Source organism: Cucurbita pepo, chromosome 16 (assembly GCF_057944985.1).
Source record: "Cucurbita pepo subsp. pepo isolate OVF chromosome 16, ASM5794498v1, whole genome shotgun sequence".
Taxonomy (NCBI): Eukaryota; Viridiplantae; Streptophyta; class Magnoliopsida; order Cucurbitales; family Cucurbitaceae; genus Cucurbita; species Cucurbita pepo.
Window position 1 is genome coordinate 11,108,572 of NC_141813.1, and position 15,196 is coordinate 11,123,767.

Sequence of the window (15,196 nt, forward strand, 5' to 3'; positions counted from 1 at the left end):
AAGCCCACAACACGTAACTGTCCTGGATCGGATCAAATATACTGTAAAGAATACAATTCATTTATGATGAAGGTCATTGTTGTAAGGACTAAACCAGGTATACACCAGCAGCTTCTTCTCTAAACTGCCTTGTTTTTCTGTCATCTAAATAAGCTTTTGCTCTAACAAATAAATAGAGAAAAAAGACTTCTATACTTACGTGCTTCTTGTATGGATTGTGTTGTGCGCCGAAAGCGGAACAAATGTACTCACAACACCAAAGTTATTCAAGACATACAATATGACACTCAAAACTTGATGATTTCAACAGCAGAAAGAATGGCATTATATAGCCTTCTGTTAAACCTAAAGATAAACTAACAAGCCAAAAAAAGACCTTGAGAATAGGTCTTGGTCCTAGAGAATAGGGCTTATGACAGTGTTCAACAATCTCCACCTTGTCATAAGATCTCCAAGTTATAGCTAATTTGGTTGCTACCATGTCAACACACTACTCCCTTCCGACGTTGATGAAATCTAAACAATGCCAGAACTTTTCACGAGTGATAACCTTTGTCAACATATCAGCAGGGTTATCAGCTGTTCCAATTTTTAATAACCGAATATCCCCTTTGCTAATAATTTCTCGAATAAAGTGAAAACGGACATCAATGTGTTTTGTACGAGCATGATGGACTTGATTTTTTGACAAGCAAATAGCGCTCTGGCTATCACAAAATACATCTATATGTTCCTGCAAAATACCCAAGTCATTGATCAAACCATGCATCCAAATAGCTTCTTTAAAAGCTTCTGTTACTGCCATATACTCTGCTTCAGTGGTAGACAATGCAACAGTAGACTGCAATGTTGAACGCCAACAAACAGGTCCACCAGCCATAGTAAATAAATAACCCGTAGTAGATCGTCGCTTATCCAAATCACCAGCATAATCAGAATCCACATAACCAGCTACACGATTGTCAAGCTTAAACATTTCTTGTTTTTGAAACTTAATACCAACATCAATAGTGCCAAGAATGTACCTAAGAATCCATTTTACAGCCTGCCAATGCTCTTTACCAGGATTATGCATATAACGACTCACCATGCTTACTGCGTGTGAAAGATCAGGTCGAGTACACACCATAGCATACATCAACGCACCAACAGCATTTGTATAAGGAATGTTCTCCATATACCTTTTGTCATCATCAGAACTTGGACACATGGAAGCACTAAGCTTGAAATGAGGAGCAAGTGGAGTACTAACGGGTTTGGTTGAATTATTCAAACTAAATCTTGACAATACCTTGCGTAGATATTGAGACTGAGTCAACCAGACTGTACCTTTTTTCCGATCTCGCTCTATCTCCATTCCAAGTATTTTCTTTGCATTGCCTAAGTCTTTCATTTCAAATGTTTTAGAAAGCTCATCTTTGAGCTTATCAATCTCCATCTGTCTCTTTGAAGCAATTAACATATCATCAACATATAAGAGCAAATAGATAAACGATCCATCATCGAGACACCGATAATACACACAATGGTCAAATTGACTATGAGTATACATATGCTCTACCATGAAATGATCAAACCTTTTATACCATTGGCGAGGGGATTGCTTCAGCCCATACAAAGATTTCTTCAATCTGCATACTAAATGTTGTTGTCCAACTACTTGGAAACCAACTGGTTGCGCCATATATATTTCTTCTTCCAAATCTCCATGCAAAAAAGCAGTTTTTACATCAAGTTGTGCAAGCTCAAGATTAAATTGAGCAACCAAAGCCAACAAAATTCGAATGGAAGAATGTTTTACCACAGGTGAGAAAATTTCATTGTAATCAATACCTTCCTTTTGTGCGTAACCTTTAGCCACAAGTCGAGCCTTATAACGTATACCAGAAGAGTCTTCCTTTTTTGCAAAAACCCATTTACAACCAATTTCCTTCTTACCTTTTGGAAGTGGTACCAAATCCCAAGTTTGATTTATCTCCAATGATGCTATCTCCTGATTCACAGCCTCTTGCCAGTGTAAGCTATCCGGGCTCTGAATAGCATCTTTGTAGCTGTTAGGAACTCCATCAATCAAAGAGAAAGCATATGCTATCGTATCATCAAACCTTGCAGGTTTTCGAATTACCCTTCGTGGTCTATTCTTGGCGATTGACTCAGGTTCCTCCACTCTTTCATTCACAAGGCTTTGCTCCTCAAGACTTTGCTCTTTTTGTTCTAAGACATCAAAGTTATTATTTACCTGATCAATAGGTTCTTCGGTAGGAGCAACCACATCAGGAGAGAACACCACCTTCTCCACCTGCTTCAATGCCTCGTCATTATTTTCAATTTTCTGCAAAAACATTCCAGACTCATCGAATGTCACATCTCGACTATTAACAATTTTACTTGTTTCTGGACACCATAACCTATAGCCCTTCACACCTTTGCTAAAGCCCATAAACTTGGCTTTTTTTGCTCTAGGATCCAGTTTTGAGTTTGTCACATGATAATAAGCAGGACACCCAAACACATGCAATTTATCATAATCACTAACAGGACTACCTGACCATACCTCAAGCGGAGTTCTCCCACCGTTTCCAGAAACAGGTAAACGATTCACCAAGTGAACTGCATAACTGAGAGCCTCAGCCCAAAATGCCTTACTCAATCCTGCTTGAGACAATATGCATCGAACCTTCTCTATTAATGTCTGGTTCATTCTCTCAGCAACTCCATTTTGTTGTGGCTTACCAGGAACAGTGAAGTGTCGAACGATCCCTTCATCTCGGCATACTTTAAGGAATGGATCATAAGTATATTCTCCCCCGTTGTCTGATCTCAGCTTTTTGATTTTCCTATCCGTCTGATTCTCTACCATTTTCTTCCACTCTAGGAAGATTTGGAGAACCTCGTTTTTGTGCCTCATGGGATACATCCAAACTCTCTTCGAGTAGTCATCAATAAAGGTGACAAACCACCTCTTTCCTCCCAATGAGACATTCTTTGTGGGACCCCATACATCGGTGTGAACATAATCCAAAATACCCTTTGTTTGGTGTATAGCTGTACCAAACTTCACATTTTTTTGTTTACCAAATATACAATGTTCACAGAAATCAATTTTTCCAGTTGTGGCACCCTTAAGGACTCCTTGGTTCACCAATGTCTGAAGCGCCTTCTCACCAGCATGCCCGAGTCGCATGTGCCATAATTTCGATATGTCTTGTTCTTTCGAACTTGCCATAGCAGCATGCCCAATTATTGTGGTTCCGTTGAGGTAGTATATGCTACCTCTTCTAGTTCCTGTAATTGCCACCAAAGCTCCACGAGCTACTTTCAAATTCCCTCCTTCCAAAATGATGCGATAACCACTCGCATCCAAAACGCCAAGTGAAATCAAGTTTTTCTTCAAGTCAGGAACATACCTCACATCTTTGAGTTTTCGTATAACCCCATCAAACATCTTGATTTGTACTGAGCCGATTCCCATTATCTTGCAAGTACTATCATTGCCCATATAGACAACTCCACCATTGAACTTTTTGAAGTCCAAAAACATCTCTTTGTTGGGACACATATGATAGGAGCACCCAGAATCAAGAATCCATTCCATGGTTTGGCTGGCTGATAAGGAGATTGTCAAGGCATCATCTGTATCAGTGTCGTCATCTTTAACCACATTGGACTTCGACCCCTTCTCTTTTAAGATCGAACAATCTTTTTTCCAATGGCCTTTCTGTCGACAATATGCACACTCATTTTTATCAAGTTTTCTCCAATTATCAGATCTACCTCTCGACTTTAATCGAGACTCTCCACATTCGTTCCTTTTCCAGGTAGAAGTTCTTCCATGAGCAGTGAGAACATTTGAGCTAGAGTTTTGATACGTCTCCTTTTCCTTCTTTCGCATCTCATTGTTTATTAAGGCATTTGAAACATCTTCAAAATCAATATTAGTGATTCCATGTAGTAGGGTTGTTACTAAAAACTCGTAGGATTCCGGCAAAGAGTTTAATAACAACAACGCCTTGTCCTCGTCATCAATCTTAACATCAAGATTGAGCAAATCAGTGATGATTTTGTTAAAATCATCCAAATGCTCAGCCATTGAGATACCTTCCTTGTAGTCAAAACGGAAGAGTTTCTTCTTCAAATAGAGTTTATTTTCCACACTCTTCTTCATATATTTCGCTTCAAGCTTGTCCCATAATTCTTTCGCCATGGTAACCTTCATAAATGGATATTTCTGATCCTTGCCAAGACAGGATCGAATAATTCCACAGGCTTGCCGATTTAATTTTGTCCATTCTGCTTCTGTCATGTCTTCAGGCATCTCCTCTTGGAGAGAAACATCGAGGTCTTGCATGACCAGCAAATCGCTAACTTCGCCTCGCCAAACACCAAAATTATTGGTTCCATCAAATTTTTCTACTTCGAGATTGGAACTCCACACTCTCGATCCACGTCGTGATGGTTCGGCCATTTGCAATAATTAATCTGGATGTAACTCAAAAACACAATTCTTGAAAACTGATTTTCAAGAGAATAAACACGATTGTGAGCACGTCTAATGGTCGATGAGGCCCAAACTTTCACAATACCCCCAAATACCACAACAATGCTCTGATACCACTTGTTGTGCGCCGAAAGCGGAACAAATGTACTCACAACACCAAAGTTATTCAAGACATACAATATGACACTCAAAACTTGATGATTTCAACAGCAGAAAGAATGGCATTATATAGCCTTCTGTTAAACCTAAAGATAAACTAACAAGCCAAAAAAAGACCTTGAGAATAGGTCTTGGTCCTAGAGAATAGGGCTTATGACAGTGTTCAACAGATTGTGTAGCAGAGTTTCTAATGAATGGTTATTGAATATATACGAAAAAGTTGACGACGTTTCGAGGGTCAAAACTCAGATCATTTTCTCTAATTTGTCAAGCCATTTAACCCTTCGCATACCACGAACAACGAGCACCATAAAAACTCCTGCATTTCACGAGCAGTCGAGGTGAAATTTGAACTTCAAAACTGAACTTACGCCATTGAAAAAGAACTCACCTGCTCCGACGAACGATCCACCTGCAACAGCTTGGTTGCCTTGAGAGATCAAGGTGATACCGAGGTTCAAAAGGGTACCGCCCATCACGGTGTACATCGTTGTCATCTGAAGTACTGTTGCTTTCCTTGCTGCTCTTTCAGACTAAGAATGGAATAGTGCAGAGTTTTCAGAAGTGAAATCATAGTTAATTCAAGGATCTCGTATTAAATATGTACCTCTAGCACTCGGACTCGAAGCTTTAAGTCCCCCGACTCGAGCTGTTGTACGAATTCCTCTATTTTTTGGACTCTGTATGGCATGGAAATGGTGGATGTTCTTGCCTGAAACAGTATTTTGTAAGAAGTTGCACTCTATAGAGACAAAATTCAAAGAAAGTTATGTACATCATTGGCTTGTTTTCTTATCTCCTGCACAAGTTGTGTTCCGCTTCGCTCCTTTTTTAACTCTAAAAGCTCCTGCACATCTCAGTTTTTACAGACATAACTAGAAAAACCTTCATGGATAACCAAAAGAACAGTGAATGGATCATTTGATAACACTATAAACTAAAATTATTCAAAAACGACACAACGAACCTGTGCATATGGTGCAGCGATCTTCACGAACGAAAAATCTGGGTCGAGCATGTAGCCTATACCTGAAACAACATTTGATTCCTCAGTTGAGAGAAGACGCTTTGTCTAGTCGAATTTGGTCATTCTTTTGAAAATATGAAACAATGGTTTCAACTTCAGTATTAAAGCATAAGAGAGTGAGATGAACCTTCAAGGGTAGAAAATGCCCTCAAGACAAAGGTAAAGGTGGAAGGGAATCGAAAAGGTTGATCTTGAGCTATTGCAAATAAATCCTGCCACACGCCCACGCTCGAGTTTATAAAAGACGATACGAAATGTGACAGAAACAAGCATTTGGCATTTGCTAAACCGAATGTTCACGTACCTCGCCGATTGCTGCTAGAGTCTGCTGCTGGTCTGGTGACTGGCTCAATAGATTGTCCAAGAAGAATTGAATGGATCTCCTCACCTAAATACAGAATTTTCAAAATGGTGGACCATAAAAAAAATAGTTCGAGATTTATATTCAATCTATACGGTGAATACCGATGACATGTCTCCTGTCGGCTGAAGTGCTTCGAGATCGATGAGCCTTTGCATAACCTGCATTGTTGTGCCATTGTTAGCAAAAGTAATACCATAACAACAGATGCATCAACCAATTTGCAACATTTGGATTACTCAAATCACATGATATAAGTATGGTTTGCATCCCTTTTACTATAATGGTAAGATCCCACGTCGGTTGGAGAGAGGAACGAAACATTTTTTTATAAGGGTGTAGAAACCTCCCTAGACGCGTTTTAACAAGGCCTAAAGAAGACAATATCTGCTAGCGGTGGACTTGGTTGATATAAATGGTATCAGAGCCAGATATCGGGCGGTGTGTCTGCAAGGACGCTGGACCCCGAAGGAGGGTGGATTGTGAGATCCCACATCGATTGGAGAAAGGAACGAAACATTCTTTATAAGGGTGTGGAAACCTCCTCCTAGCAGCGCGTTTTAAAAACTTTGAGGGGAAGCCCAAAGAGGACAATATCGGCTAGCGGTGGGCTCGGCTATTACAAATGGTATCAGAGCCGGACACCGAGCGGTTTGCCAGTAAAGATGTTGGTAACAAGATAGGACAGCAGAAAAGTCAAAATCATTTGATATTAAAGAAATGTAAACCTTTTTTGCATCTTTCTCATAAACCGCATAGAACAGGTCAAGCAGCCGCTCTCTAGTGAAGGATTTGATTTCCCCCATCATACCAAAATCATAATATATGATTGCTTCATCCACATCAATAGCAAGATTTCCCGGATGAGGATCAGCATGAAAGAAACCAGTCTTCAGTATCTGAAAGATTAGAGAAGTACATCACTTAATTAATACGGGACGGTCCTCTAATTAATCGACTCTTAACGTGGAAGACGTGCAAAAAACAAAACATCATTAAATCCGACTGACAGCCCTGACCTGAATTAAGTAAGCTTCAATGGCATGTGATGAAATTCGAGAGCGACTAAAGCCACGTGAATCTAGAACATTCAGCTGGTTTATCTTAACCCCTGTACATAAGATAGCGATGTCGTTTTCAAGTAACACTGCAGCATGCTATAATGTAGATTGTAATGTATTATTGAAAGAACGCATTGCTCGGGGTCAGCCATAATGTAGATTGTAATGTATTATTGAAAAAACGTGTTGCTCGGAGTCAAACCTGGTACATACTCTAAAGTCAAAACCTTCAAAGCTGTGTAGTCCCAAAAGACGAGCTAAAAAAAAGAGTGCTTTAGAAAAACAATAATAATAAAGAAATATAGGAAAAGGAAGCTTATTTAGACAAGGTTTGTAGGTTGACTTTATAGATTATTTAGCAAATTTTAGTTCTCTTAGATAAGAATCGAAAAAAATACTTCGTGTTCTGGATGAAGGGACGTACAGGTACTCGAACCCACTTTATATTACGAAAATCCCTGCGAAATCTATCAGCGTTTTTGCCTTCATTTATGTAGTCAATTTCTTGATACAAAATCCTGCAACCAGGAAACAGATCATGAGTCAAAAATTAATGGAAACGTCATAATCAACCTCGTTTAATGAAGAAAATCGACACGTCGTTTATACACAAACAATTCATGATGAACATTGACATGGGGTCATCTTCTTAGCAGGTGCGAATAACGAAACATGAATAGTCATCAAGTCCAGCTAAAATGGAAGAAGCTATTGTTTGGAGGATAATTTTCGTGATGGTCATATCTTCGATCTTATAAGTAATTGCATGCACCTTGACCGTTCTCACAAGACAACCGTTAACATGACCACTGTGATTTGAACCTACTCTCTCTAAACTATTTATTATTTACATTCGTCGTCACGAACCACTAACCACGGGGCCATAAATTGTCTTATCTTAGCCATTCCGAAATAATATTGTCCTTATATTTAAGAATATGTTACAGAACCAAATGCATTCAAACAGATGTGCGGCCTCCAATAAAAACATTTCATTTTATAACAATGAAAGATAGCTGTTAATGATATCAACTACTTACGTAGCACATTCTTCATAGATACCAATCCAGTCTCTTGAAGCACCACCAAAGGTTTCACTTCTTTGAAAATACTCTGCAATTAGCTTCAAATTTCCTGTTGATGGAGTATAAACAACAGTAGAACTCAATATGTAACGTCGATGAAACGTCTCAAACTTAACAAACCAGAACCTAATCAACACTAACTTTCCAGGTCATATGGCCAATCACAAAGTTATAAGATTCTATGACCAAACATATCCAAAATAAGCAGCGGCGTCGGTCGAATCAGTTCAAAAGTATTAACTAGCTTGTTCTATCCCCAAGGAACCACATTAAAAATCAATTCTTACGTAGATCAATGTCGAAGAGCTTCTTGAGACCAGGTCTTTGAACTTTTACGATCACCCTCTCTCCGTTATGCAGTATTGCTCGATGGACCTAAAGACGATATTATCCGAATCAATGGTGAATGCGTACAAGTAGAGATATATATGTAAGAAAGAACTAGACTTGATCTAAATGCAAGTAACTTTCACTTTTTGCATGTTTCTTTTAAATTGAAATGAAACGAGCACCTGGCCAAGACTTGCAGCAGCAATAGGACGGTCCTCGAATTCTTTGAACAATGTATCGATGGGGGCGCCCAGTTCACTCTCAATGAACCCTCTTGCTTTCTTTGAAGAGAATGCAGGGACTTTATCCTAATTATACATTGTCAGAAACAAAAATCTTCAGCAGAGACATCAACCATCCTGTAATCTCAATATCTGAACATCCCCGTGAGCGTGAGGCTATAGGCGTTCAGGAACTCGATTAAGATAGTAATACCAATGAGATACCTGTAACTTAGCAAGCTCGTCCACATACTCACGTGGAAACAGATCTGATCTTGTTGAGGAGAGCTGTCCAAGCTTTATAAAAGTGGGGCCGAGCTGCAGCACACGCTCCCGCAACCAAGAGGCAGTCTTTTTCCTTCTTTTTTTCTGGATGGGAAGTGTGACGATCAAATTAAAGAAAAATACAACGTTCTAGTCTAGAAACCGAAAAACTAACAAAAAGTGAGGTAGTGCAGAACATAACTATGACTAGAGGAAAGTATTTAACCTGCTTATCTTCAAAGCCTCCAGCATACGTCCATTTTGTATTTTCTAAGAAAACACGAACCCGTAAGGAAATGACGAAACTCCAAACATCGATACTCCTTTGGAAAGAGTTATAATTTTCATTAGCCCAACTGAAACCCTCGTCTGAGGGCAAAACCTTAAGACCCTCAATTGGTGGGAGCTTCTTTGAGTCTGTAACATTTGTTCTCTTAACCAATGGCAGAGACGAGCTGCGCTTTTTACCGTTTGCCCCGTTGATAACTTGCTTTTTACCGTTTATGTTCTCCACTTTATTGGCAGATACAGCTCTCTTTTTCACTACTTCATTTATAGGTACCATCTTAACAGCTCTTCCATTAGTTCTTAACCTCGGGGGCGATGTATTCTGTTGCATTTCATTTCGAACACTGAAATGTTGAGAACTTGGAGGACTCCAAATTGATCTCTCAATCTTATTGAATGTATGAAGTGAAATTGATCTTGAAAAACATAGATCATAGCCTTGTTTCCCTTTCCCCTCATTTAACCTCGCTTCGCGGCGATAACAGCTGTGGGAAGCCAGTGTTGCCGCCATCCAAGTATAGTGCCTGAAAATAGGAAAACGAAAATTATGGTCAATAGCCATCTCTAGCTTGTCAAATGGAGTAAGCTGGAGCGTAAATATAAAGACAAAAAGCATAAAAACAAGCGAATTTGTTCTTTGGGATTACAGAGTTCTTGGATGCTCAAAGCATTCTAGCAAAATAATGGTCAGAAATCAAAGAAACTGAAACTCCAGCTACGGTCAGCTGACTAATCACAAAACCCTTTTCTATTAAAGAACTGAAGGTTTAAATATCATGCAAACGATGGGGAAATCTCTGGTTTAGGTATAAAAACAGAGAATCAAAGTGATATATTCGCTACCTCCCGTGTTTAAAATCCAAAAACAAATAGAAAACACGAGAGAAGAACGGAACACCAAAATAAGAATCTCCGTTTACTACTTTTGTTAGAACATGTTGTTCTTTTGATCAAACATTCAATTGTTTCAATGATTCCATAAACAGAACTCAGCACACACTGCAATTTTGCGAGAAAATAAAGAGACCCCAAGTCGAAATTGAGTGAATATACCAAAAAAATCAGTAGAAATCAACAGAAGCAAGCAGAAACTGACCCAGATTAGAACAGCAATGTATCTAAACTCGAATTGGGGGTTGAGAGAAAAATATGAAAATGTAGTAAACTTGGGCAATGTTAAGTAAGACGTTTCTAGCAGACGGAAGAAAAAAACAAGAAAGATGTGATGGAAACGTGCTGGGTGTCACTGTTGTTTCGAATTCTCGGCGTCCAAGCTACTAAAAACAGGTGGGAGCGTCTAATAATCAAATATTCTATTTATATTGAGGACATATTGAGGACACAGTTTTGCGCCTCACACTATTGAGGACATATTCTATTTATATTGGCAAAAGATTAACTAATAGATCCGATTTCATAGGAAACTAACGAAGTAAGCCTATTCTTATGGCATGACTAACTTCAAGCTATTCTAATGGATTGACCAATTCTAACAGTCCCCTTCAATCCCAACAAGTCTTGTACATGTTGAGATTGTTACAATGTGTAGTAAAAGGAGTTTTAGACAGTGGTTTTGTCAGGATATCAGCTACTTGATCACTTGATGAAATGAACCGAACTTCCATTGCTTTACGTGCTACTTGTTCTCGAACAAAATGAAAATCAACTTCAATATGTTTCGTTCTAGCATGAAATACTGGATTTGAAGTTAAATATGTAGCTCCGAGGTTGTCACACCAGAGGCGAGGAGCCTTTGATTGATACACGCCCAGTTCCTTCAGTAATGACTTGATCCAAATCATTTCTGCAGTAAGATTCGCAATGGCCTTGTATTCTGCTTCGGTGCTTGATCTTGACACTGTAGCCTGTTTTCTGGAACTCCATGAGATTAGATTTGCTCCAAGAAATACAGCAAAGCCGCTAGTTGAACGTCGATCATCGGGACAACCAGCCCAATCAGCATCAGAAAACCCCGACAACATCATGGTTGATTTCTGAATTTTCACTCCTAATGCTAGTGTGCCTTTAACATAACGAAGAATTCTCTTCACAGCACCCCAATGAGCATCAGTAGGTGTATGAAGATATTGACACACTTTATTGACAGCAAATGCCAAATCAGGCCTAGTCATTGTCAAATATTGTAGTGCTCCCACTGTACTTCTGTATTTGAATTGTTCTTCAGCTGATAAGGGTATTCCTTGTTCTCTGAATAATTTTTCAGCAGAACCCATTGGTGTAGACATAGGTTTGCATTTTTCCATGTTTACTCTTTTCAACAAATCTAAGGCATATCGTCTCTGTGACAGTATGATACCATCTCGTGTTTTCTTGACTTCAATACCCAGAAAATACTCAAGACCACCCAAATCTTTTACTGCAAAATCTATTTTCAATTTCTGAATCAACCTTTCGGTTGCTTGATCAGAGGAGCTCACAATAATTATATCATCAACATAGATGAGCATATAGATAGTTATCTCTCTGTTTTTGAGAATAAAAAGAGATGAATCAGCTACTGAAGCCTTGAAGCCTAACTCAATAAGTTTTCCAGTCAACCTTGAATGCCAAGCTTTTGGGGCTTGTTTCAGGCCATAAAGGGCTTTCTTGAGCTTGCATATGTAATTCTTTGGTTTGGCTGAGTCTTGAAATCCTGGTGGTTGTCGCATGTACACTTCCTCTTTCAGAATTCCATGCAAAAATGCATTTTGGATATCAACTTGTCTCATATTCCAGCCCTTGGTTACTGCTAGCGAAAGAATGACCCTGATTGTTGACGGTTTGATCACAGGGCTAAAAGTATCAGTGTAATCAACACCAAATCTTTGCTTGAATCCTTTGGCAACTAATCTTGCTTTTAATCTTTCAACTGACCCATCTGCTTTTCTTTTCACTTTATACACCCATTTACTATCAATGAGATTTATTCCAGGTTTGGGTGGAACTAGATCCCAAGTGGCATTTCGTTTTAGCGCTGAGAGCTCATCATTCATTGCTCCTCTCCATCTTGGATGTTGCATGGCTTCCTGCAGGTTTCGAGGTTCAGTAGCAGTCTCTATGATCGGAGTTGTGATAGTTACAGCGCTTGCGAATTTTCTTGAGGTTTCTGAATATCTGATAGTTCCATCAGTGAATTGTTTAGCTTGTACAATGTTATTTCTCAACCTTGTTCGCATTGGATGTTGACTAGCTGCTTCAGTTGGTTGATCAGACACATGTTCATGAGTTTGGTTTTGAGCATTGATCGAACTGCTCTCAGCTTCATATTCTGCAATTTCCTCTGAACTTCTTGTATTATCTGCAGAAGATAAGCTGACACCAGACAAGTTGTCACTAGCAATATTATCAGTTTGACCATCATTCATATGGGAATTACTAACAACTGGTTCAATATCTGTAAGAGCATTTTCAGTGTAAAAACTAGCAAGTTTGGCTAAGGCTGGAAGTAGAACAGGATGATGTGGATTTGTGGTTTTGTTTGGTGGCTTAGATTCTTCAAAAGGAAAAATATTTTCATCGAAAACCACGTCTCTAGAGATGTAAATACGTCCTGTACTTCTATTTAAGCATTTATATCCCTTATGAGAAGAACTATAACCCAAGAATATACATCTAGTAGTTCTGAAACTCAGTTTCTTGTTGTTGTAAGGCCTTAAATTAGGCCAGCAAGCACAGCCAAACACCCTAAGCATGGAGTAGTCTGGACTTTTACCAAACAATTTATGAAGTGGTGTGTCTTGTTGTATGGTTCGGCTGGGCATTCTATTTATAAGAAAGCAAGCTGTGTTGAAAGCTTCATCCCAGTAGGATAGAGGCATGTTGGCTTGAGCGAGTAAAGCAAGGCCAGTTTCTACAATGTGTCTGTGTTTTCTTTCGACTAACCCATTCTGCTGGTGTGTGTGAGGACAGGAGATATGATGTTCAATGCCTGTGGATTTGAAATAATTGTGTAACCGATGGTATTCACCCCCCCAATCTGATTGGACGGAGCGAATTTTGGTATTTAGCATAGTTTCAACATGTTTTTGAAATTGAAGGAACACAGACTCAACATCAGATTTGCATCTCAGAAAGTAAATCCAAACATAACGACTAAAATCATCAACAAAGGAAACATAATATTTGGAATTATTTACTGACGCAATGGATGGACCCCATACATCAGTGTGAATTAATTGAAGGGGTGCTGTAGATACATGCTGAGAAGAACCAAATGGCAATTGATGTGCTTTCCCTAATTGACAAGCATTACAAATTGAGGAAGAGGGAATATTAGTATCTATAGCTAAATTATTATCTTGTAGAATTCTAATGGTAATTGGAGATGCAGGGTGCCCTAGCCTTCTGTGCCATTGTTCTTTCGAAAGTTTGGCTGTCAGCAAGGCTTGACTGAAATTATGCGGTAGAACGTATAGGCCATTCTTACATCTACCGTGGAGCAGGAGTTTCTTCGTGACTCGGTCCTTAACCAAAAAATAGTTTGGGTGAAATTCTACAACAGCATTATTATCAGATGCTAGTCTTTGTACTGAAATTAGGTGCTTATTGATTTTAGGAACATATAGGATATGTTTCAGAACAAGAGATGAACCAGAAATTAATGAATTCCCAATATGAGAGATAGACAAACCTGCGCCATTTGCAACCTGAATTTGGTCGGTGCCAGTGTAGCGTTCTCTGGTGGTAAGCCTCTCTAGGTCATTGGTGATATGATCTGTGGCTCCAGTGTCAACATACCAGTTTGTGTCACTAGTGTATCCACTGGTTGCCAAAGCTGCTTGTTTGAGATTATTTTCGGCTTGATATGCCTGATCAAATCTGTGCCAGCATTGCAAAGCATCGTGATTGGGCTTACCACAAATCTGACAGACAATGCCTGAGCTGCTTTGTGTCTTTGATGGTTGACGTCCAGGATTGTTCACAGTACGCCTTGATTGTCCATGACCACTATTTAACTGACGACTACGACCGCGACTACCTCGACCTCCATTGGCACCTCCACGAATGGATATCCTATTGACATTGTTAGCAGATGAAAGTTGCTCAAATGTACCCTTACGCAAGTGCCGCATCTCATAGCTCAGCATGTGAGCATACACGTCGCTGACAGTGTATACATCTGTTCTGGTTGTAATGCTTGTGACTAGAGGATCATAATCTGGACCAAGTCCTTGCAGCATGTAGGCGATGAGTTCTTCATCCTCTATTCGCTTGCCAATGGCAGCAAGTGTATCACCAAGATGTTTTACTTTACGAAGGTAGTCAGCAATTGTCATGTCCTTTTTCTGGATAGTAGAGAGTTCCATACGGATCTGCATTGCTCTTGCTCGAGATGTGGAAGCAAATTGTCGCTCCAGCGTAATCCAGGCTTCTCGTGCAGTGGTGATTCCAACCATCGTGCTGAGAACCTCCTCAGTGACTGATGAGTTGATGAGGCTGAGTACCAGCTGGTCCTGGGGGTACCAGACTGTGAACTCAGGGTTGATGATAATTTTGCGATTCCCTGTTTCTTCACTTGGTTCAACGGCGATCGTCTGGCTTGGTGCAGGCATGGATCCATCCACAAAACCAACAAGGTTTTGGCTACGCAAGTAGGGAAGGATTTGGGTGGACCACAGTAGATAATTTTCTTGTGTAAGCTTAACACTAATCACCTGACTGATCGACGGAGAAGACATTGTGTTGTTTGGGATTGACATGTCTAACAGCAGAGGCTATGGATCTCGTGGATCTTATTTCGGCTCTGATACCATATCAAGTTTATGCAAAACTGTGCCTCACACTATTGAGGACATATTCTATTTATATTGGCAAAAGATTAACTAATAGATCCGATTTCATAGGAAACTAACGAAGTAAGCCTATTCTTATGGCATGACTAACTTCAAGCTATTCTAATGGA

At 39.5% G+C, this 15,196-nt stretch overlaps 1 protein-coding gene and 1 non-coding gene across 3 annotated transcripts; both read right to left on the reverse strand.

Moving 5' to 3' along the window:
- Positions 1 to 39: 39 nt before the first annotated feature.
- On the reverse strand, positions 40 to 10,550 carry LOC111777813 (protein ACTIVITY OF BC1 COMPLEX KINASE 7, chloroplastic). Of its 2 annotated transcripts, XM_023657532.2 has the most exons (19): positions 10,391 to 10,549; positions 9,233 to 9,818; positions 8,968 to 9,111; positions 8,704 to 8,829; positions 8,479 to 8,566; positions 8,147 to 8,240; positions 7,531 to 7,624; positions 7,309 to 7,363; positions 7,065 to 7,156; positions 6,774 to 6,944; positions 6,150 to 6,206; positions 5,989 to 6,072; positions 5,812 to 5,896; positions 5,625 to 5,686; positions 5,433 to 5,504; positions 5,265 to 5,369; positions 5,049 to 5,190; positions 4,827 to 4,976; positions 40 to 213 (listed from the first exon to the last, which is right to left on the reverse strand). In XM_023657532.2, exons 2-18 carry the CDS (start codon positions 9,803 to 9,805, stop codon positions 4,903 to 4,905), a joined length of 2,118 nt encoding a protein of 705 aa, XP_023513300.2. In that variant the 5' UTR covers positions 9,806 to 9,818; positions 10,391 to 10,549; the 3' UTR covers positions 40 to 213; positions 4,827 to 4,902. The 2 variants fall into 2 exon arrangements, with proteins under 2 accessions (XP_023513300.2, XP_086974742.1); XM_087118616.1 differs by lacking the exons at positions 40 to 213; positions 4,827 to 4,976; positions 5,049 to 5,190 and having other exon boundaries at positions 5,292 to 5,369; positions 5,433 to 5,542; positions 10,391 to 10,550.
- A 3,818-nt stretch (positions 10,551 to 14,368) lies between these two features.
- On the reverse strand, positions 14,369 to 14,504 carry LOC111809478 (small nucleolar RNA Z247). Its single transcript, XR_002817247.1, has one exon. It is a non-coding gene; the product is annotated as a small nucleolar RNA Z247 (small nucleolar RNA).
- Between the last annotated feature and the right edge of the window lie 692 nt (positions 14,505 to 15,196).

Excerpts from the sequence above, each read along its gene's own strand:
- LOC111777813 (XM_023657532.2), bottom strand. The coding sequence starts at position 9,805 with ATGGCGGCAACACTGGCTTCCCACAGCTGTTATCGCCGCGAAGCGAGG. Across the intron at positions 6,073-6,149 it reads CGACAGGAGACATGTCATCG|GTGAGGAGATCCATTCAATT; the intron begins GTATTCACCGTA and ends TTCTGTATTTAG. Across the intron at positions 5,370-5,432 it reads TAAGAAAACAAGCCAATGAT|GCAAGAACATCCACCATTTC; the intron begins GTACATAACTTT and ends ATACTGTTTCAG.